At 41.7% G+C, this 24,604-nt stretch overlaps 1 protein-coding gene across 1 annotated transcript in view; it reads left to right on the top strand.

The window, feature by feature from the left end:
• Window positions 1–662: 662 nt before the first annotated feature.
• Window positions 663–24,604, top strand: part of LOC109992423 (connector enhancer of kinase suppressor of ras 3) — a 46,681-nt gene continuing 22,739 nt past the window's right edge. Inside the window, exons 1-4 of the mRNA XM_065966258.1 lie at window positions 663–880; window positions 16,223–16,386; window positions 20,891–21,093; window positions 22,255–22,342. Of these exons, the coding sequence (XP_065822330.1) occupies window positions 829–880; window positions 16,223–16,386; window positions 20,891–21,093; window positions 22,255–22,342 (507 nt within the window). The 5' untranslated portion in view covers window positions 663–828. The remainder of the gene's footprint in view (window positions 881–16,222; window positions 16,387–20,890; window positions 21,094–22,254; window positions 22,343–24,604) is intronic.

The raw sequence follows: 24,604 nt of genomic DNA on the forward strand, positions 1-24,604 counted from the left end.
TTCAGAAAGGATCAGTTTGCCATGACCCATTTTCATGAAAAAATAACATGTTAAATTTTTACAAAAATATGTATACGAACAGACACCACAACAACTCATTAAATGGACGGATTGAGATTGTTATCCGTGTCCTTGTTAAGTTATCATTTTCATACAGATGACATGCCTTCAATTTTAAAAGAGGGCGGTGAAAACACATCATGCGCTACATTCACGTACACTCTGTAATATTCCATGTCACTATCTAAAACTGCATAGTTTATACAAAATTACGTTTGAGGGTGTTTTTCTGAATTAAAAAGCAATCCTGCAGGTTCAAACAAACGAAAATAGATAAGAAAAAGATATGTTGGGGACGCCATTGTGAACTTACTCTTTAGGATTTCCCTTTTGTTATATGTCGCTAAATAAGGATTCAAATTAAACAGAATGAAATAAAAACAATATATATAAAATGTATAATTAATGGAATATAAATAGTAACTCTTATAGGAAAAATGTACCTGGGTCTGAAATTAGCAAGTTATTCTAGGTTTTTTTTTTTTAAAGTCTTATTTCTAAGCACCGACATTTCAGTTTCACCGGACTTCTCATTAGATCTTGAACGCAGCATTGATCCCAGGCCGGGCGGGGAGGACCTGTGGGGGTATTTCAGTCCTGCCTCTCCAGTCACGCGTGTAGAGAGAGTCGTGTAGTGGGTGAACACAAACAGACGAATTTCACCGACCTGTTGCGAAGAATGTGACCGCAAACTTCTTGTTTTTTTAAAATCATAGAACCTCGTCTCCAAACTTTGGCACATTTTTTAACCGTGTCGTTAAAGAAGTCATGGAGCCGATAACGAAGTGGACGCCAAAGCAAGTTTTAGACTGGATGAAAGGTAAGGGAGCACTTTGTGTGTTGCGTTAATTTCCTTTTTTTTTTGTTGTTGTTGACAGAAACAATAGTCAATTAACGACATTGCTTCTCCTTAAAAGTTTTTTGTGTCTGAACTCCGATTCGCTCCTCAGTTATCTCGGGTTGGTTTCATAGAAACTGCTCCTGTGTGTCAACATACCTCAAGCGACTCACATAACAATAGGACTGTATGTCTTTTACTCTCACTTAACAGATGTTAGAAGTTGAGCTATATTTGATACGCCTGCTTTACGGATAACCTTTTTGAATTATTGAACTTTTCGCTCTGGGTGACAGCTATAAGATGACTTCAGCACTGTGGCGTGGGTGACGAAGTGTTGTAGACTCGTCTAACATTTAATATGTGGAAAAAAAAAACACGAAGTCACGAAACACTTTCCTATGTCGTGTTCCCCCTGGGTCTTTACCTAAAACCAGTTTCGTTGTGTAACCGAACAGGTGAGGAACAACAGTGAACAATTAAAAAAAAAAAAAAAAAAAAGATCACTGACTCATAAGTAGGCTTCACTTTAATTAAGTAACACTGATGTGTAACCAGTAGTCTACTCATTATCATGTAAACTGCAAGTTTACATTCACTGCCGTGGTTTTTTTTTTCTTCTACAGGAATGAATCCCATCAATCATTTTTGCAGCCTGGTGTTTTTGTGCTTTGTAGTTTCTGACACCCATAAAAGCAATACCAAGTTTCAGACCCTGACAGGAATGCTCACTATGGTAATGCCATCATTTGCTATCTCTGAATCAGTCACAGCATTGGTATTTCCAGTGAGGGACACCAAATGGTATGTGAAGTATGGCTGGACATTTTTAGAGTGTTTGTCGTTTCCAACACTTAAAAAACTAAAGTGTGTGTGTGTGTGTGTGTATTGTACGGCTTAAAGAGTTATGGGTTGTGTACGTGGCCGGCAAAGAGACAAAGTTGTTTATCATTACTGTCAGGAAGATTTGGAAAACTTCCCCAAGCTTAATGTAGGTGACTTCCTCCCACAGTTAGTGTCTGGGGTCAAGCTGCTTTTGAAAATATTTGGCTCCATAACAGTGATGTAGTGCCATATCTGCTGATTGAGGCATGCCCGCCAGTGCTCATTCATAGCGGGGAGCTATAGGGGGATTGTGGAGGGGTTAGTTTCAGTGTGTCCAGTGAAAAGGGCTCAGCCAGGGCACGCATGCATAGAGGATTAGTTGTCTACACAGGCCCCCGTTGCTGTCAGTCTTGTTCAAATCTGACTCAGCAGTTGTCTCTGTAGGTTTTAACCAATGGATTTGCAGACCTTACAAACACTGTAGAGGTGAACTGACTAACTGAAATGACAACGGGCCAGTCAAAAGGATATTTCATAAATCCCTTTACACATACAAACCCAGGTCATGAGCAAGGGGTGACATCAACAACATGTCATCTATTTGTTGCTGGACAACATTACGATGTATTTTAACTTTAAAAGTGGAGACTGCGAAAACAGGTGACGCAGCCTTTTAAAGTAATCTACTGAAGGTAACTTTCCTTTTATTGTGGTTTTGCAAGGCTAACTAGTCATTTGCTTTGGTCAGAGGCGTTTCACAGGGGAATAATAAACTACCAATAATTTGCAAGAAGTTTGTTCTGCCTTTCAGCAGCAAGAGCCACAACACAAATAGAGCTCTTAACTTAAAATGCAAACTACAGCGTTGCTTGGTGTCATCTTTGCAAACCATTTCACATGTTCCTGACTTCCACAGGTTGGTCCAACTTCCAAATACTGAGTTGGTTAAGTCTTAATGAATGTTTTAATGTGTAATATCTTGAGGTAAACCCAATGTGTGCAAGTCAACCTAAATATAATATATTTGTCCTTAACAGAGGAAATGTTCTGTATTCGGTAAACGTTTCACTCTCAGGTCTAACATGTTTGTGTTTAACTACAACAGAGTACCAGTACATTGCCAAGAACGGGCTGAATTTCTTATCAGTGTCTATGACAAAGAAAACACATTGTGCTGTCTTCATACACAGTCAACAGCAACAATGTACTCACTGATGGCTGAAGAACCACCTGTTTAATCCTTTCATACCAACGACAAGCAGCATCAAAGCAAAGTAGAACCCATGCCAGGAGCAGGGTCATGGCCTAATGTTGACCTGTTTACACCAGTGACAAACACGGTTGTTTCCAGAGTTGCTGCGCCTGCATGACAAAAGTGAAATTAAACTCCCAGAAAGCACCCCAAGGCCTGCGACCTCATTTGGCTCAGGTTGTTGTCCTCAGAAGCACAGGGACTGTTTTTGTGTATTGAGGCAGTTGTTAATGACTTGCATCCATTGTTCAAGGAGATCAAACAGTGGTTGGTGGATGTTTATTGCCAGGGAAAGGGCATTTGGTTCTTTCAATTTAAACACTGTTTTTTTTTGTGTGGGGACTAAAGATACCCTGAGGCATATTTCCTTCACCACAAACTCTGATCTTCCAGCTGGACCAGTGTTCATGCGATTAGTATTCCATATGTCACGTGCGGGACTACTTAACCTGGGGGACACATGCGCTCTTCTAATGACAGTACAGATGTCACTGTTCTGCAAGTAATTTGATTACACAATTTAATTAAGGGTATATTTGAGGACCTCTATCCAGTGATGTTAATTAGTGACCCACATGTTAGCAAAGTCAAAGAATGAAGTCATTTGCCAAATGTGGTCCTGAATCCACATGGGCAGTGCTTCAGCTGAGAAGGGGGTTGCACTATCTAAGAATGTTTTTCTCTCTTACTCAGCTGAGTAGTTTCTCATTTACCAAATACATTTTCTTTCGCTTATTGTCCATCCTACTGCCAGGTTTAAACAAGACATCCCAGACATGCAAACCTGCACTGCTACTGTCTTACTTGGTGCCTTTTTTTTTCCTCATTTCTTTTACAAATCCGGACTGCAGTTCCTGACACACCGCCTGTCCTCCAGCAGCAACTTTCTAAACTTGAATACTGGCTCATCATATTTCAAAGTTCCTAATACGGACATATATTTGGTGTTTGTATTTTTGATGATGGGAGTTATTTTGAGCAAGAGTTATACTTATGTAGGGACTTTCATTAATCTCATACCCCTTATTGACAAAAAGGCCAGTTTGGCACACATCTATTCATAGAATGCCTCTAATTAGCTTATCTGTGATGCTATGGAGCTACAGGAGCACATGTGTGCTTAAGTGTGACCATTTCCCATAACAACATATCTGATATGAACGGTCAGATATAGGTCAAACACTTTATCCTACAGCTGTTTAGATGGAAACTTAAGAATTGCAATAAATGTGTGTGAGACTTCATCCTCGTTCTCAGGTTGCACCAAAGTGTCAAGATGATAATTAGCGCGTCAGAGAAGTGTCACACCTGTGCTTAATGTGCTTTTATGTGTGGGCAATGATGGTCCATGATCCTTATCAGGCTAAAACAGAGACTTCCTTAACTGGAGTGTGAACAGACGTGCAGACCCTTATTAAGGCATCCAACGCCTATGCTAAGTGTTGCTCAATCGGAACTAGTGGAGTTCTATGTTTGGATTGATACCACAGGCCTGATTAATCCACTTCAGCTAACCTACGATTGTAGACTGTGTGGATATGCATCAGAGAGGACAGGTGTTAAATGAATCCAAATACAATCTTTAGGAACAGCGAAAATCTGTTTACCCTATCTAGTGGCCTCATGTGCAGGGAAGTAACAAATTGGAATCGTTATTCAATTCTTTCTTTGTCCTCCCTTAGAGTGAAAACTCCTGTTTTTGCCATTTACCAGTTTCCAGTTATTTAGCTTTTAAAAGCAACCCTTTGTGTTCAGTTGATTAAACAGATAACCATTTTACCTTTCCATAGAAAAGGACCTCTAGAGTTCAGGGGAAGTGCTGTAAGAGGATTCCCTCTGGGGAGAGGTGACTGAAAGGGATTGGCGTGGTGTTGTTCCTGTCGGCCCCTCCATGGCCTGTTTCTCACACGGCCTGGTGTCCAAGTCTTATAGCCTCAGGAGCCGTACCATATGGAGACTTCTGGAGAAATAATCAATAGTTAATGTGACTGTTTTAAAATGATGATGAGGAGACAAAGACAAAGCTAGATTCTGTGTTTTGATAAATGTAAAGGTCTTCACGTTGCGCTTGAAAGCTGTCCCTCATTTCAGGCTGCGAGACAGGGCTTCAGCTTTGATACAGTGTGTTGCTAGTTCCAGCTAATAATCTGTTTTGTGTTCATAGCTTTACAGGGGGGAGGATTTTAATCAGTAATCCAAAATCAGTTTGCATTTGCATGAATATCCAACGGTTCATCTCTTAGTGCCATGAGAGGAGAGTGTCCCCTCATATGCCTGCCAGCCTGCATTAGACCAGTTTGCTTTTCATTCAAATCTAAAATGTACATTGCAAATCTCCCAGATGATCTCAGCTTAGCAGGATCTGCAAGCTATTTGGCTCCGCTCCCAAAGAGACTTGGCCTCTAAGGTGCTATGCTTAAGCCATGCGAATAAAAACTCAGACCTTAGGTGGTACAGCGGCTACAGCAGCCAACTTGGATCACATGCTGACTGACCTCTCGTGCAGGGATGTCAAGTGCGTGTCCTTAGCTACTCTCACTGCTTTATTGAGCCTGAAGGCTCACACTTGCAGTCATGCAATTCGAGTCTTACCAATATATTAACGTCTCAAATCGCTACCACGCCAGAGCGTGTGAGGATTCTTACTGGTGGAGGGGAGAAATAAAATAGTCAATGGCTCGGTTGGCATTGCTATCTAAGCACTGCTAACACATTAATGCTCAGATAACCCCAGAACATGACAAGAATGCAGTCAACTGTTTTTTCCCCTATCAAACTCAAGCACCTCTGGGAATGGGCAGTAAAAACAGGTCACACATGTCCTTTGTGGAATTTGGAGCCAGCAGTTTCTTTTAACAGATCTAAAACGCCTAACTGTGTGGATATGGTCACCTCAATGACCATATACATACAAAGCTGTTTAATCCTGCCACCAGCTTATACTTCAATGTAGTGTAATGTCATTATGATTATGAAGGGATCTTTAGTTGTACTGTCACCCACTTTTTTTTTTTTTTTAAGCAGGAACTTGGGCAGATGCCAGATCAGAGCTTGTTCATGTTCAGACTAGTCCAGATTTTCCCAGTCCTCCACACTGAGTGACTGAATTCCTTTCAAGTTATTCACACAGTTTGCAATGACTGTCCCCATAGGAAACGCAGACTCAAGTTCAATTTTAAGAGAGTATCCTGACCTCCCCTTTTTTCCCCTGTCCAATCCATTTAGATTTGCAGGATAGCATTATTAAGCTAACACATTCGGAATCCATGTTACTGTATGTAGGCCTGCCTCAATGCAAATGTTCTTGTTTTGACTTGCTGTGACGTGCCTGAGTCAGTCAACACTCTTGTTGTCTTGTTCCATTAGAGAGTGCTGAAAGACAAGGCAGCTGTCATGTGTTAGCCTTTGTTTGCACAGCATTGGTGGTGCATTGATGAACCCTGAGATGCTATCAGCATGGCTCTGTGAACCCTGAATGGATAGATGGGGTGAAAAGTGTAGTACCAGGAAACTAAAGGACACCTGTATAAGTAAAGGGAAGTTCCAACCCTTTCTTTGTGGTTATTTTCATCTGTAATTTTCCATGCCGCTCTACAGAACACAAAACTGCAAACGAATCTATTATGGAAAGTTCATAATACTGATACAAGGACACAACTCTCACAATCACATGATTTGTTTTTTTCTTTTTTTTTTCCTGAATGTCTAGTTAAGATCCCACAAGCTCAGAGCAGTAAGGTCATGTAAACTGGGCCTTACTGACGTATCTATTTCTCTTATTTATCTTCACCTGGAAATCCCAACCACGGGGCCATACATGAGAAGAACAATCCAATTTATTGCTTTCATTCCTATTCTCTCCCAACAGTAACATACATTGCAGGTTACTCCTGAGGTGCAGGTTACAGGCCAAGCATGAAAGATCCAGCCTGACCTGCTTTGTCATTTTGGAATCGGTTTGCAATCTCTGAAACTACTGAAACTAAAAATTGTCTAGGTTTGTTGTCGATGCTGGATCGAAGATTTTTTCTCTTACCAAATCTTGAGTCTCAACTCAGGGCTTAAAGCACCAGAAAGTTGACAAAACAAATGTGTTCCATTGAACTTGATTCAGTAGGTGTCAACAAAGGATATTAGAGCAAACCCAGGGTTTCAATTTGTTGAAGCAGGGAGTGGTACCTCCTGTTTGAGGATATTCCAGACCAGAGAAACAATCATGGGAGATTCTGTTGATCCTTCCTTTTGTTCCCATTAGTACAACCACCTGGGAAAATCCTCTCACGTGCTCTTCATCTCTGTTTGTATGTGGCTCACTTTCCAGAGAACAGCGCATTCATTATTTATAGGATCATGACTGTCCCTTTTACGATATGCACCGTTGATCAGGGAGAGCCAGCTAACAGGTGCCTGCAGGAGGATGAACAAATATCACCTGCAGATGTGAGGAGACTTTCCTTGTGTTCTTTGTGTGTTCACGATGCATCTGTCACTGGTTTGGAGCATTAAGATAAAACGAGAGGGACTCATCCTTAAACACCAACACAGAGAGTCGGTAAAGTAACGGCACAACAACATGTCGCGTGTGAATGTGTGTCTCAATAAGTGCGTCATATATGTCCCATGTCATGGCCTGCAGGTGACACACTGCCTTTCATTGAAACTGACTCAACCTCAACTATCCGCACCCATCTCTGCAGGGCGAACGGTATCAGTTGCCCAAGGCCTGTAGGCTGCCTAGTGATGTCTTCTACTACATAATGAATCCAAGTGTTTTTCATTTTCTCTCCTTACTGTCGTATTACAAGAATTTAGTCATTGGGAATTTTAAGGGACAGCTAATGATCTATGTTTTTTTATTGACTATGGATCTTGTTGGGAACATGTGCATTTTTGTGGTTTGTTCTTCTTCTATAAAGAGATAGATGATGTTCATTTTGACTTGTGTCCTCCTCTTCTGACCCTCAACACAAGCCACTTGTAAATCCTTGGATTTTGACAGTCACCGTCTCCTCTTTCTCTCCCTAATTCACCCTCCTCCAACTGCCTCTAACCCCAATCATCCCCCAACCTTTCCCTATTTCCCGTCACCATAGAAACCTCCCTTTTATTTACAGAGTCAGTCGTTGCTTCAGCTCTTCATTGTGAAGAGGGGGTTAACACCAGTTGCACTTAGCGCTACCACAACGAAGTGCTCTTGCTGGCTTTAGCCTTGGAAGAAATCAGGCAACAAGCTCAGATTTGTATATTGGAAACCAAGCTAGGGAATTGGCCCTGCCAGGACCTGCTGTTGGATGTGATCGGGAAATCATCTGCTTGGCTACGCAGTGACTTGATTTACGAGGTGTTGCTGTAGATTTAATCTAGCTGGCTCTTGGAGATGCTCATGGTAATCCACATAGGAGCAAGTACTACACTCAACCATACAGTTATCAAAGACAAGAAACTCATTATAATTCAACATTGTAGCATATGCAAAGATAAGTTTCATCTCTGCAAGAAAACTATGGTCACATGCAAAGTTTCTATAAGAGCACACTTTTCCCACGGCACTAAATGAGTGGGGCTCGTTTCCTCCCAAAACCTTGTTCATCTTTATTGTGGTTTCCATAGGCAACTATTATGTTGCTAGTAAACTGCTCTGTAATCAGTACGCTGGGCCACCCTGATCATACGACGTACAAGTGGATGGGTAAGGGCAGTAAACAGAATTCCCTGTGCCTTCTATAGCCTGTTTATGTCTCAGTGGTTTTGACTTTGAACTAGGGGCTGGGGCTAAGAAGGGAACTTCACTTCTCAAAAGTGGTAATTTTCTTCTTTGTCTCTCCTTGTATTTTTCTGTCAGTGCCCTTTGTTCCCAAGCTTTTAGCCTCTCTCCCTCTATCTCTTTGTCTTTGCAAAGAACAACAGTCTTAAATTATAGTTCTCCTGTGGAAATAATGTATACATTGTAACAAAGTGAGTATTTTAGAAATCCTGTTGATACACAAACACCAGAGTCTGTTGAGCAACATCCCATCTGACTCCTGGGCCACACAGAGTTTTGGCCCTTGCTTTTCTTCTTCTTTTCTGTAGTTATTTGATTTAAACTGGGAAGAACAAAGACAATTCCCATCCCAGAACTCCCACTCTATAGCATTGTGCAGTTTCAAGACTGTGACTATCCTGGAAAACTTGACAACAGGCGGATCCACAACAATATGACCTGGAGGGGCCAGAAAAAGACAAAGATTGTGGTGGGTGAAATAGCAGAGAATACAGAGCAGAGAAGTGAAGGAGGAGTGGAGACTTAGACTTTTGTGGCCCTTGTCCTTTCTTTAGTGGGTGTTTATGCTAGTGGTAACAAGCTGCAGCGTGGCTGGGCGGCCCAGTGGCTGGAGAGCTATGAGTGTTTGTGTTGGCCTGAGAGGGTTGCTCTAGTCACAACCCCTGTCCCTGTCAAACACTCAAGAGCCATGCAGCTACACTTACCTGCGCATACTGTTCCTGATACCGTCTCAGGTCTTTTGCAGGAATGATAAGCTGCTTTTCACACATGCACTCCTGACAATTTCTAGAAAATGTCATTGAAATTTTCAAAATTATCCCTGAAATCTTCCCGATTTGTTTATTCACATATATCGGAAACAGTAGTTTCCCCTGTCAGACTGGAGGGGGAAGAGGAGCTCAGGAGGCAAGACATGACATAAAAAGCCGTGCCGAAATCCAGGATGGACTTTCATACATCGACTCAGCCAGACTTCACACGGAAGTTTTACTTTAGGGGGCTCGAATGAAAGTCAGCAGTTTTGTGCATGAATGAAAACATCAATTGCCTTACACAAGCAGCTTTACAAACCTACTCTTGATTATTCCTCTTCTGATATACCACTGAATAAATCAAACATCTGCATGTACTACCAGCAGTTGTAAATATAAGAGACTGAATACTCTAGGAACATGTTTATGCAGTTCGGTATCTGTAACTATTTCGGATTGAGCATGTCTCTGGCTTACAGGATATGAGCTGTGTGTTCTATTGGCATTTGTTGGGCTAACTCAAGCTAGCCGAGAAGCCTTAATTTGAAGGCGGAACAATTTCAAAAGACACAGACGATGAGGAAGGACTGTTTCTTTTGTCGAACTGAACTACAGAGAAAGTGGTTGTAGATTATGATCCACGTTTCTGTCTTGAGAAATTGTCGTTTTAAAATGCTGTTTACTCCACACCTCCATCTCAAGACTCACTAATGCGCCCGCAGCAGTCTGCTTCATCTGTTTCTGGTGTCTGTTCTTGCTCCATCTTGTTATTCCTCAATCCTCTGATCTGCTTGTAGCCAAAAGTCATCATGTATCAGGCCATGCGACAGCCCAAACACTTCTCTCAACCTCCTGCAACGCCTCCAGAAGCAACCTCTCACCTTTCTCCAGTCAATATTAACCAAGCGATCCGACCCGCCTGAGCTCAAACTTTAAAATCTGACGTTGTGTTTGGGATGGAAAGCTGCTGAGGTGAGGATTAACTGAGCCCAGGGGCTAGCACTAGTTGCTGATGTGCCTCAACCAATGACAGCCCTGTGAACTTTGACCTATCTGCCGTCATCAGTCATCATCCATCACCCCTTAAGAGACAGAGATGCTTTTGTCTGTATGTGGTCAGAATAGCCTCAGCTGCTTTTTCTCACTTAAGCAAGTCCTCGTGGGACATATAAGTGCCATTTTGTAGTTATCTGTATTTAAGATTAGGATACATGCATGGGTTGCACAGGGTCAGAGCCAGTTTAGCTGTCCGAAAATCATAGGACTAAAAAAAAAAAAAAACAGCTTTTCCTCTGTATTACCAGTCCTTTTCTTTTTACAGTTGTAAACGTTTCAAGATATCTCAAATCCAATACTGAATCATGGCACACAGATCATTACCTCACTAGCATTTTTCACAAGTGATATTCATAGAAAGCCGTAACATTGTAAACTGTTCTCAGATGAGGACACTACATGCTTAATAAAGAGATGTAGCACCATTGTGTTACTCAAATCCCCAGTTCCCATTGGAAGGGCCAGCCCAGTTTGTGTGTGTGTGTATACAGTCTTTGTTGTTGTCCTGTGAAGTCATGCATTAGAAGATAGCTTAGCAGTAGCCGAGAGGAGCTTTTTCTTTTTTTTTTCTTTCTAATTACGGCACAGCCTGGTCTGACCAGAGACCATTGTGCCCATGTGCTGTGAATTCCCACAATGGAGCTGCTCAACGGAGAACAATGAGTCAAATTCCTGACCGTTCCCTGCAGGTTCGGAGGCCTGCCTGACGAATAAAGACAGCAGAGTTACAGTGGCTCTGCTATTCTACACCCAGTAGCTTTCCCACTGGCCAGCTCACTGGGGATGTTGGTTTGTGTGGTCTGTGCATGCTTGTGTGTGTGTGTCCCTGTTCATGTGTGTGTTACAGTGTGGCTTATCTCCCACTGGGAGCATAGGGAGGGGTTGGAAGTTGGTGGAGGTGAAGAGGAGGGAGCTTGTTTCGTTCTTTCTGTAGGAGGTGAAAGACTGTTCACTCGTTTCTGGTGTAATCAAACCCCTGAGAACAAAAAGTTGGCAACCAAAAGCTGCATTGAAAGTTTTGTTGGTCACAATTGATCAACATTTTTCTGAACTTTTTTAAGATGTCATATTCAAACGTGTTTGCTGTTCCCATGACCCTTTCAACACACTACCAAAAACGGGTCCTGAGCTCTCTTGTGCTTGGCAACATCAAACACAATCTGCTGTTTTTCGCGTCTATGAGGATGGGCTGAGTATGACAAGAATAGCTCAGCCATTTGCAAGCGGAAGGGTTCTGTTGTTTACGTTGCCAAAAATGTGTGCTTACACAGCCTTTAAGTAGGCTGTAGAGCTCTTAGGCCTCCAACTGGGTCTAGTTCCACTTGTTGCATCCAGACTGGAGTATCAGAGGTTCTTGCTTTCCCAGCTGTCCAAAAATATGCCAGCGTGTGTATGAGCATGCATCAATACACTCACAACATTGTGTTGATAACCTGTTCTACGTACATTCTGTGTGTACTGAGGAAGAGATGGTGGGTGGTAAGACCCCACATGGAACAGCAGGTGACATACAAACTGGCATTTACTGTGTGCCTACTGTTCAGTCTGTTTGTTGGTCAGAGACCTTGACGGATTACATTCAGATACCCTCCGCTTCTTCCTAGTGCAGAGAATGTTTTTGATCTGTATTTAATGTGATAGTTTTTTATTGCATTACCTACAAAAATGCATTGATGTTTGAATGGCATACTGTGTACAAAGAGTATGAATGGCTTTCTGTAAAATTTGAACAAAAGAAGGGCATAGGGTCAAATTAAAAAAATTTGATTCAGATGTGAGATAATTTCTTCAAGGGAGTACGTAATACCGTTTTTTTTTTCTTTTTGACTTTAATAAGGAACACAAACATTGGATAATGTGAATTTATGAATTAGGTTTTCATTGTTTAAACCAGTGGTTTCCCAACTGATGGGTATAGACCCAGAAGTGGGTTGCATGTTACATTACGTATGGCATTGGTGCTGGGTGTCTGAGCTTCTACAGCAACACCGTAACAACCAGCAGCTTGGGTTTGAGGACGTTTGCCAAGTGGTTCACAGAGGCCGTAAAACTCCAAAGCGTTTCATCCTGCACAGCTTTTGAAAAGCATTCACACAGTCCTCCCTTGTGCCTCCCCTTTCGCTCAATTCACAGTAACCTGACACCCTATCTCCTTTACTGGTTACTCTAGCTTTAATGAAAATTGATAGTCCCCCACACACCAGCAGCCATTGATTGAGGCCTAATAAATGTTTTATAAGCTACACTGTAAGATCACCCCCCTTTCGTGCAAAAGGTGTCAACAGTTGGGTCCAGCCCACCCATTCACACTCGTTCACACTCTGATGGCAGAGGTTGCTATGTAGTGAGACCATCAGAAGTAACTAATCCCATTCATACATCGCCTACGAAGCAGCAGGAACAATTTGGATTTATGTGTCTTTCCCAAGGACACATCAGTCATGTTGGGGCCAGAGCTGGGGATCGAATCCCTCGACTTTCTGGTTTAAAGCCAACGCAGATCAGAATACCCTTTGAACTCTCTTAAGTGTGTCTTGTAGGATCAGGAGTCCATTCAGTCCATTCAGTATTTCACCATTTCCACTTAGACCATTTCTTTGGTTGGAAGATGATGTGTTTTTTTTAAGACCTCAGCTAAAAAAAGCACAACAAAAGCTTAAGCAAGTTTAGTAACGGAACCACAAGTTTCCCCTTGTGCCCTTTCTTCTTCTGGATGATGAGGAGAGTGGCACCACTCCACAGGAAATGCCTTTTTAACCCAGCAGGAAGGGAAACTTTCCTCCTTCTTTATCATTGTTTTCATCTGATTGTATTTAGTGATCGGCCTGCTGTTTGTAGTTGGCTTGTGTTTTTTTCTGTTTTGGGTAAAGGCCATATAAGTCCCTCAAAGTCTTACAACATGGAGTGGATTTCTTGGCAGACTGTCGGCCAGTCAAGGGTTAAGCTTAAAATTCTCTGAAGCCATGCCTGGGAATTAGCATGCTGAGGAATGAGAAAAATCTAATCAGGCTAACTGGACCTGACTTGTGTGAAGGCTAATGGTTAACAAGTTCTGATAGAATTTCCTTTTGATTCAGTGGAGATGACTTGAGCTCTCTATAAAGTGGATTATAAAGTAAACTTTGATGCTATGATGGAATTTTAATGGCCCTGAAGGTCCTCTGATGGCAGGGTGAGCCAAGGAGCGACACACATATAGAGCACATTTTAATGTGTTGTGTTATTGTGATCGTTTTAAATGGTATATTTGACCAATTATTGTAAAAATATAACATAAAATGTGTTCAATCAAAGATTAAGCCATGGTCATGAGAGATTCATGCAGAAAGGAAAGTGATGTGTTCGAGATCCTTAAAATATAAGTTTGCACAACAGCAACAATGTAGGTGTCTGCCGCTCTTCACACATAACGATGCACAAAAACACACAGACATCACCACTGCATTATTAAATGTTGTATCCAGTCAGTGCTACAGTCTTAACATAGAGATCACTCTTATTCTGCTTCTAGCCTTTCTTATAAATAAATTACTATACACAACAATCTTGTGGTTTTTAGGCTGTTGTATTCTTAAACCAGTGTCAGGAAAGGCCAATTACTGCATTTGTGTACAATTTTATGCTTCAACCCCCTTCAGGGGCAGTCGGGGTCCCCCCGTATCCGGCCCTGTCGTTTTTTGGGGTCATAGGCTGAAAAGTTTGGGAAGCAATGCATTAGTATGATTACATACTGTAGGTCATCAGATAAGTAAAGCATCAGGAACAAAGATAAGAACATGAATAGAGAAGTTGCCTGGCTGACATTTGTCCTGCTCATCAGGTTTTTTTGTTATTGTTCCTATTATTGTTCCTATTGATTTGGAGCTACAAATCTGAGATCTGTAGCATGTGAGTTAAAAAAAAGAATGTTTTCTAAATGAGCATAAGTAGCAGAATGTACAGCCATATTGACTGAACTCATGCATTGTAAAAGTTGTTTAAGACAAAAATAAATTGTAAGTAGATCGAATGCTTAAGTCTTACTGAGCAACTTAGACTTTCTTTATTGTCATTTAAATTGTGCCCTACAGTGCAGTTAAGAACAACATTTTGTTGCAGTTGGCTCATCATAGTGCAGGATAAAAACAGCAGCAAGTATTTACATAAAAATAAAAGGTGCAAACATAAATAGGTATAAAAGAAACGTTGTATAAAATACTGTAAAAGATATCAAATATATTGCACGTGTAATGATGCGTTATGTTGCACAGTCCGTTGAGGCAGTCCTGTGTGGGGGTTTGAGGGGGGATGGAGGGATTATTATTTTGTGTTCAACAGTCTTTCAGAAATATTCGACCAGGAGTATCTATACTTTGACCCAAGGAATAAAGTTGCGTACTTTTTTCCACCCCTGGTTAGCAGCATTATAATGAAACCTGTTCACACTTTGCATTATTTCAGTTTTCACCACCAGCAAACTCGACTTAATTAAAGTGAGCTCAAACCGTACAAAATAAAATGTTAGAATTCCACGTTAACTGAAAGAACATGTGTTTTTGTGCGGGCAGTATGTGTAGTTTGTATGCTCTGTGTAACATGATGCTCTGATACATGTTATCTTATCCAGTTGTGTCAGAAAGTAACTACCATGATATACACACGTACACAGTATCAAGTTATTTTCCCCATGTATACTCATGCACAGCCTGAGTATCACAGAGCCATAAAGATATGAGGTGCCATTCACAAAAAGGACTGAGTGAGCACAGCACACACCCAGTGGGTCTTCACTCCTAAGTACATGCCCTGCATTTTAAATACTGTATATGCAGTTATCTGAGGTTAAGTTACACGATGTGCCTAAAAACAGTAAAGCTTTTTTGACTCGAATGTTTGACATGAAATTCATCGTTAAGAATATCATTAGTGTGAGAGTGTATATGTGTGTGTGGCACTGATATGGTTAGAGTGAGAGAGTGTCTTTCAGCAGACAGGTCTTTCAGAAAAAAAGAAAAACAGGGCGCAGGGCCACGTATCTGCAGCTGCCCCGTTTCTGTGAGCTCTTTGATGGCGAAAAAGATGGCGTTCCCTTCTACACCCATAGCGAGACACACACAAACACCCACATACAAAGGCTTGTTCTTCTCTATGTTGTGTATCAACACTACTTGAAACTGAGGGACACGTTGTGTGTATTGCAAGGGGAGAAGTACTGTATTTCAATCCATGTAGAATAACAGAAGCACACAGTAATAGTATACCTATGTGAGTTACATGCTGATGTACTTTATAGACCAAAGCAGTCGGTAGAGTAACGGTCCATCAAATTTGTTTTCTGTGTTTTGAATTGTAGTAAGGGGACATTCCTAAAACCGTCTACACCCACTTAGCCACAAACTCACAAAAATAGCCCTCTGTTGTTTAACCTTTCCAACAGACTTAAAGGTCTCAACCGTTTCCCTGTTTATGGTGTGTTTGTCTAGCAAAGATAGCAGTCACACCTGTTCTTTATCTGCACTGTACACACACAAAACACCCACACCCACACTAATAGGATTCACCAAAACGTGACACATAAAGACGTTTATCTGAATTCGGCAGTAATTGGGGTTTTGCATTCATACCATAAACGTAAATTGCTATGTGTTTCAATGTTAAATTTATGAATCCCCGCTTTTTACTTCTTGTGTGTCCAGGATTGGATGACAGCCTGCAGCAGTATGTGAGCAACTTTGAGCGGGAGAAGATCAGCGGGGAGCAGCTACTAAAGATCACGCATCAAGACCTGGAGGAGCTCGGCGTCACCAGGATTGGACATCAAGAACTGGTGCTGGAGGCTGTCGATCTACTATGTGCTCTGGTCAGTAGGTCTTGGCTGCATGGTTATTATGATGCATGTCTTCATACGGTAACATGTATACATGTTATATGGAATCAGGCTCATCTTTAAAAATTCATATTTACAAAGCAGAGGCTCTCTTTTGGTCATTTTGTCCCCCTCCCCCTTTTTGCTCCTAGTGTCCACATTCACAGTGCAGAAAAGATCATTTCTTAAACAGCCCATCAGGGTGCTTGAGGCATCACAGCACATGATGAAGCCTTAGGACATTAGGGAATAGCGATGTCCCTCAGAAATCCGGAGAGATCAGTCAGAGAGGCCTTGGGCTTGTTTTGGCAGTTTAAAATAGTTTGAGATTACAAGGGGTAGCTGATGGTTATCGTATAGCAACGAGAAATAGTTTGATGGATAAGCGGAAAGCTCCTTCTTATAAATTCTTTATACACAAAATACATAAAAGGTCAAACTAGATTTGTGTTGTTAGTCCCTATTCTCTTACAAAAAGCTGTAAATGTCAGGTCATTCCCGTTATTGAATCTGTCCACTGCCCTTAGCCATCTTGGTACTGTTTCAGTCATAGTTTTGGGAGCAAACCAGCTGACCCTCTGTCCATCATCACAGCTCCAAGATGATCTGCCAACAAAAATGTCTCTTCCTTCAGCTAGTGAGCATGAAAGAGCAATGAAAACCATCCATGCTCCAGCTGAAAGAGAACCAGGTTTTCAGGCAGATGGGATCTATTTGGAGTTTTATCACTTCCTGTGCCATAAAAAGCCCAGTTTGTGGTCCCTGCGTTTCGATCAGTGTCAGCATTTCAGACTTCATACATCTCTTAAAAGGTGCTTTACAATAATCGTTTATGGCTTGGTTATTTTTGTCCTGATGTAATTTACGTTTGTAATCTTCTCCTACATGAGGCTGCATCATGTATTGAGGCTGTAGCTCAAAAGGGTTTGGATTAACACATTTTTTGGCTAACACTTCTGATTTGTAAGTGATCTGCCACCTCAGCACAGTAAAGCTACTATTTAGATGTTTTTCTAGTGTGAAGCAGACACATGATTAACTTAGCTTTGGATCTGCCAAAAACACTCATAATTGAGATTACATCTCATTTTCTGGCCCATTTTGTATGTTTGGGGTCACAATGAATCTATTATTATCTTGAGTCTAAATGGGAGCTTCAACCTTCAACCTTAAAACTATACTGGGACATCTTTGATTAAAAAAAAAAAGTCGAACCAGAATGTTTTCAGGTTCAACATTCTGGGAGATGGGAGAATGATCTCCCATCTTTTCTTAAAGGTGGGGGTTTTCACTGACCATCTGATGATGCACTGACGTAAAAGTATCCTGCATGATTTTCACTCAGTATTTTTTCTAAATATGCATAAAGCGTAGATAGTGTTTTATGTATCTTTTAGCAGTGTGTCCTCTACCTGGTAGTTGACACCTTGAAGCAGTTGGCACGTATTGGCCCTTTTTTGTTTTGATAGATTTACTCATCATGGGATATGTACCGTACTGTACATCCTGTGGTTCATAACCTTTCTTTTACCACCACAGTAATCAGGTCCAGATTTTTGTTCACCCCAGAACCTCAACATCAAGGCAGTGAAATCTCGAGTAGTTTTCCTGTTGAGCGGCTTCATAAATTTGGCCTCAAGAATGATTTCTCGGCATGGTTCTGTTGTTTTAAGTGAACCCCTTTTCCTGCATGGGAACTTTGTTCTTCCCTAAAACGGGCTGTGATACTCTGTGTTTGTATGCCCTGCATAGTCTAGTATAGTATGACTCTATAGTCAGTAAATTCATATTTGGCACATTGTATTTATGGTTAATGGTAAAAGGACTTAGTTTGTATAGCGCTTTTCTAGTATTCTAACTACTCAAAGCGCTTTTACACTGCAGGCCACACCTACACATTCACACCCTGAGGCAGAGGCTGCTTTGCAAAGTGTCCATCAGTATTAACTGATCACACACATTCATATGTGTGTGATCAAGGTTCCAGTTTAGAGACAATCGACTCTACATCTGAGTCACAGCCCTCCCTCTCTATTCTGTGTAACTTAGGGCCAGGAGTGCTCGGCTTTTACGGTAGCAACCATTCTCCTCTGTCTGAAGCAGTCCAGCCAAATGTTTCTTGTCTGGTAGGGGCTTTCTTATTAAGAATGAGACTGTGGTCTTCCGCAGGCCCCGTGGGAGGAAGTGAGGCCCCCCCCTTCAATTAGCTTTGACTGAGCCAAGGTCACTGCTACCGACAGGAACACAGGCCACCAGGACCCAGAACCCCCACAAGCTCTCACACTCTCCCCCCCCCCTCCCCCCACTCTTCTACCTTTTTTGTTTACTGTTAGGTTAGACACTTCACGTTGATGCAGAAACATTTCTCTTTGTGACACTTTGCTTCAAAAGCTTGTGCACATACAGTACATTGAAGATTTTGCCTGATAATTGTACCATATTTATTTCATGGACCTGAGCTTTTGTGGTTTCAGAGCTAGATCAGGAAGAATGATGGCCTGACATACAACCCCACAGCCCTGTAGGAAACTCATTCCTCTCCTTCACCCAAAGCTTTCAAGAGCCAAATACTGTCTGGGGACAAAGAGGGAACATTTCAATTAATTTTATTGGACTTCTCTCAGACATGATGTCTTCTGCAGAGTCCAAGTTGAGTTGAAACCCAACTCTTCTCTGGTTTTTCTAAGACCCAAGTGACCCACACAAAAAATCAGCACCACATGATATTCACACTCACATACACACAAGCACACAAACATGCACACTAACACACGTACACTCACACACACACATGCTGTTTGCAGCTGCTATAGAACATACAGAATATGATGGATCGTCAGGCATCATAATGAGCCAAAGAGATGCTGAAAATGTATTTTAGCATTGCCCAGGGAGGAATTTGTCCCAAGATATTGTTAAACTTAACCTCAGATGGCACATTAAAGGGACTGAGACACACACACACACACACACACACACACACACACAGTCACACACACAGTCATACACCCTATGTCTACCCTACAGGCATATGTATCTTTTCTAGCCAAGTTAGATCCATGTAATGCCTGTGGCGAGGACAGGAAGTGCTTTGTTGTGATAGCCGCTCTCTATTTCTCCCCAGGATGCTTATAGCAGAATTTAGTCCCCTCACGAGCCTCCGCTCGAGTTTACACATCTTGATTCTAGATTAGCTGAATGTCTATAAAAAGGCACTGAAAGAAAGAAGATTTGGCTCCAAGTGCTGTTATGAGAATGAAAAATTGCATTTGACTGGAACCACAGGTTTTGGCCTCAGACATGGCTTTTAGCTCAGCTGCAGTGTGGGACAGAGGCTCTCTGGACATCTGCGAGCCAGTTAGAGCTGCTGTGACTGTGTGATTAGCCTGGTAATGAAAAAGCCAGGCGAGACGTGTGATCTGCAAAGTGCTCACACTGCTTTCAAGTTCCACTTTCACTGTGTGAATGACTGAAGGAGAAGCGGAACCATTAAATTGTTCATTTATTTTTGTTCTGTATATCCTCTGTGTATTTAAACATGATAAAAGGTATATAAACAATCCATTTCATGTCAAGTGCACCAAGAGTGCGGCTTCCTAGAGCTACTGTTGGAGTAGTTCAGATATTTCAGGTTATTTCTACGGGAACTGAAACAAGTGAAATACATTTTTTTCTTAAGCTCATGTTGGACAGAGGCAGTGGAATAAAAGCACACTAACCACTTGCAGATTTCCTTCGTAGTGTCCCAAACACGTGCTGTTTTACTCCTTGCAAAGCATATTTAGCAACTGGTACGTCACACGTGCATAAACACTACTGGCAGCGATGCAACACCATGTAAGCTGATATTTACTAGGGAGCCAGGCTACTCTTTTTCTGTTTACCCTCAACCAACACATTATTCAATCAAAACATTGCACAGATGTTAAAAACAGCCCTTGGTCAAGTGGTCATGCTCAGTCTCAGACACTCATTTTTACCAGCCAAGGAAAAACACATGCATTGTGTTGCTGCTCTGCAGCCTGCAGTGGTTAAGTGCACAGCTGGTCTGTGCTGTACTTAGTGACCTTTTGAGACACAATGCTCAACTGCTTTGTGCACATCAATAACCTATAAATCTGAGGAATGCAAAAGCAGGAAACTACCCAGGCTAAAGAATGCAGACTTTGCTCCGCTTGATCAGAATCAGGTGATGGCACGTGCATGCACACCCTTCCTGCACACGCTGGGACAAACATGGAGACGGGTGGGAAATTTCATGCACCAGCCATCCTCACAGACAAGTGCACTTCAATCATATCTGTCAAAGAAATTATTGCAGACTCTTATTGTGCAGGAATCAACTTGTTTTCCTGGTAATGACACTCCCCACTCTGATAAAAGTGCCTTCCATGTCTAGACTATGCAGTAGGGTTGCTTGATTTGATGCGAGGTTCAAGTTTTTTGCTTTTCATCTTCATTTGATCTTGTTACAATGGTGTTTTAATTCTCTTTTCAGAACTATGGTGTAGAGACAGACAACTTGAAGAATCTTGTTGTGAGGATGAGAGCTGCCACCAACAGTCTGCACATGGCCACATCCGACCGCAGGAATAGCCCAGCATATGATGACAGCACCTCACGAAAGCCCCCCAACGACTTCCTTACGTCTGTGGTGGAGCTGATTGGTGCTGCAAAAAGCCTCCTGGCTTGGCTTGACAGGTAACAACATTAACATCGCTACCATTTACCTGTGCACTCAGAATTGTTGAATAGTTTTGAACATACAGTATCCATGCCCCTGGCCAAGAAAAGCAGGTCATCTGGGTTGCATACAGAGTCCACCGTGCTCTTCCAATGACCTGCTCCAAATCACAACATCAAAGCAGGGCATGTTAAGCAGGTTGTCTGGATTATGTGTTAGCTTTCTGAAATTAAGCTTCAGTTTTTTTGCAGGCTTGGCTAAAGCTGTTAAAATGACATCATGATTTAAATGTTTTTATGTTGAGATGGTAGAAATAAAACAGCTTTTCAAATTGTATGGCCTGAAATAAAAATTTTGGTTAGATTATGTCTTCAGAGTTCACAGTAATAACTGTTTTTTTTGCCAACGGTTTCATTTAGGGTTCTCTGTTAATACTGTGTGTCATTTAACTCAATCTGAACATTATACATTATATGTTCTTTTAAAAGAAAATAATCATCTGATTTAGGATTATGCCAGCTGATGGCCTCTGCTCAGACTGTCTGAACGCAATAGTTAGACTAAAAAAAAAAAAAATACTAAGGTTGATTTATTATGTTTTTCTCAACTTCTGCTGTCATATCCGAACAAAATAATAAGATATGGATAAGATTGATGATACAGGACATCATCAAGGTGATGCATCCTTTTCAATGTAACTGCTCTCCACCACACTTCAGTCAGTGCTGCCCTCAAGACAGCCTCAATGCTCTGTGGACATTATTTGAGACAATGACATTTTTTCCACAGATATACAATGCTGCAGTTTATTGAAATGTGTTAATGGGGTAAGGAAAGTATTTTTAAAGGACCTCTCGTTAAACAATCCCACTTTTATACTGCTTTAAATTATAACCCTGATAATACAATGGTTACCAATGAATACCACACATTTTAAATATAACTAAATGTGGTTAAAGTTTTCCATGGCCAAGCTCTTACGTATAACATTACATTTTACAGTTGAGCCTCATGATGTGGTCATTGTCTAGTGTTTCTGTTTGAATCATATACATTGTTATCTTTTCAGAGTTCTGCAGTCCTCCAGGGTGCATGTACACTGTGTGTATGTGACTGTGCTGCTCTGTTGCCCATTGCTGCTTCTAATCTTCTCCCTTTCCTTCTTTGTCTGCTCACAGGACACCTCTTACAGGGATCAGTGACTTCACAGCCACCAAGAACAAGATCATTCAGCTGTGCCTGGAGCTCACCACCACAGTTCAACAGGTCTGCACGCTAGTTAGCTCAACAGCACACGTGTGTCTAGCCTCTGGCAAACCTACGCACACAGATGCATACACATTCAATGGCTTTTTCCACTGAGTACAAACCAACCTGGGGGCACAGACATTCAGTATAAAGTGCAGAAGGAGAGAGTTATGGGAAATGTGGTCTGGCAGCCATGACATAACCCTGAAGCCAGCAGTCTGAGCATATTATTGCAAATACTGATGTTTTTCTTGAGCTATTTTTTTTTCCCCTTATGTAGCCTAATGAGGAGACCCCCTTTCGTGCGGGGACCTTTAATGGTAAACAGTGCTTTTTGTGTTTCCAGTTTCATAAAACCCGCTGGTGCTCTCTTAAAGGTGACTGCCAACATTCCGCATGCTGCTGTACTCCCTCAGCCATGTGGTTCCTGTTTTTGCTTCTCTAAGATGCTCGCAGCAGGACACCAAACGGTCTGAAAACACTTCCTGCGTTAAGGTTTAATGCAAAGGATGAGGAGGAGGTCCATGAGGCTGCCAGATAGACCTTTGACTGTTAAACAGAGATGGAGAACCCGTACACTGTTTTTGCCAAATTGTATTTTGACGGAGAGTTGCTCTTGCGTTGCATCAGGACACAGTAGGGTGTCTGCTTTTGTCAGTTTCATACAACCAATGGTAAATGATTCTAAACGTTTAAAACAGAGGCAGCTGGTGAGTTGCCTTTTGCGCAGTATCAAAGGCGTTAGCTTTTATCGTTTGTTCTCCTCAAATTGTTTGACTTGAACATAGGAAGTAACTAATTTAACACTGCCAGTGAAAGTGGCCACTGAGACTGCAGGTGTCATTTTTCTTTCTTTTTTTTTTTTTAAAGGTTATTGCATCAAAATAAATGTCTTTCCCAGAGTGCCTGTTTCACCACCAGTGTCTGGGATTTCAGCGCCTCTGGTGATTTACTGGTGGGTGTCTTGGTCATGGTCATCTAGCAGAAGTGGGGGTATAGATTTCCCACACTGCCATGTGAAGTGGAGAGGCTATGGTGTAGAAAAAAAAAAAAACTCCTGAAAAGGTGCTGAAAGAGTCTTTTAAGGCTGCAGCCATTCTGTTCCCTCTAATGACTTGAGCAGAGAATAGCTTCAAAGTGGTGGATGCGATGCTTATTTCAACTCATCTCATAACTTAAGTAACTCAATTTGCAGAAGATTTTGTGATACTCTCTTTGTAACATGCAGGCCAGAGTAAGAGCCACTGGTTAATAAAGTAGGTTGCACAGCAGTCCGCCACAGTGATTAGTTTTATGATGGGGGAGGATGCCGGAGGTTTGCCCAGCTTGTTCGTGAACTTCAGCCAAGAATTAGGGCTTTTCAGATCACACAATTTATATGTTCTGCCTGAATGAATCCTGTGTGTACACACACAATAGGGCCACAGCCATAAAACTGTGAACGCATCACCCATCTTGGCTGACCCCTCAGCGTGGAGGTCATTCGCTTTCAACAAACGCATTTTTCATCGATCCCCCCATGTCTTTTTTTTCTGTGCGTCACACTCCTGCGTTGTTGGGAGAGATTTCAGGTTTATTTTCATTTTAAGCAACATAAAACACAGATTCCATTATGTAGGCAAAACACTGAACTCAACAGTTTTATACATCACATGTGAATAATACCTCATGAAAAACAGGGAGTCAGAAGAACATGTCTCGTACTTTTTAGTCCAAAGACTTAATGTCACTCCGGTGTAAAGGCCGCTACCCTCCAGGTTTCTGCACTGTGCCAGCACTCCTCTCTCTCTCTCTGCCACTTCATTGCTCGACCATGCAAATCCACTCTGGTGGCAGATCAAAAGCCCAGAGAGCAGCGTACAGAGAGTCATCTGATCCACACAGTTTGTGGGATCAAGTCTGTAATGTGAGGGATCAGTACACCCAGGGAATTGTCCCTCAACTTCTCTCAGCGCTACGTTTTGATTTCTTGTGTTATTCACATGATGTGATGGAACTATGAAACAAGAGAAATGTTCCATGAACGTTGAAAGCTTGATTTGAGATGTGCCAAGCCATGTCTGCAGCATGAAATGATACTGTTTAGTTTCACAACCTCTAAACATTAAAGTTTGTATTTTTAGCTCTCCCATCTTGGCTCTGTTTACTGTGCAGTCATCCAAACAAGTGACACTCTCTAAGAGAAATATGCAGTTGCATGTTTATGCAAGCATAGCCAAATTCTTTGTAAAAGCCTCCATATATTCTCAACTGACCTGAAAGAATGAATGTAAAGAAACA

This window comes from Labrus bergylta, chromosome 18 (assembly GCF_963930695.1).
Source record: "Labrus bergylta chromosome 18, fLabBer1.1, whole genome shotgun sequence".
Lineage (NCBI taxonomy): Eukaryota > Metazoa > Chordata > Actinopteri > Labriformes > Labridae > Labrus > Labrus bergylta.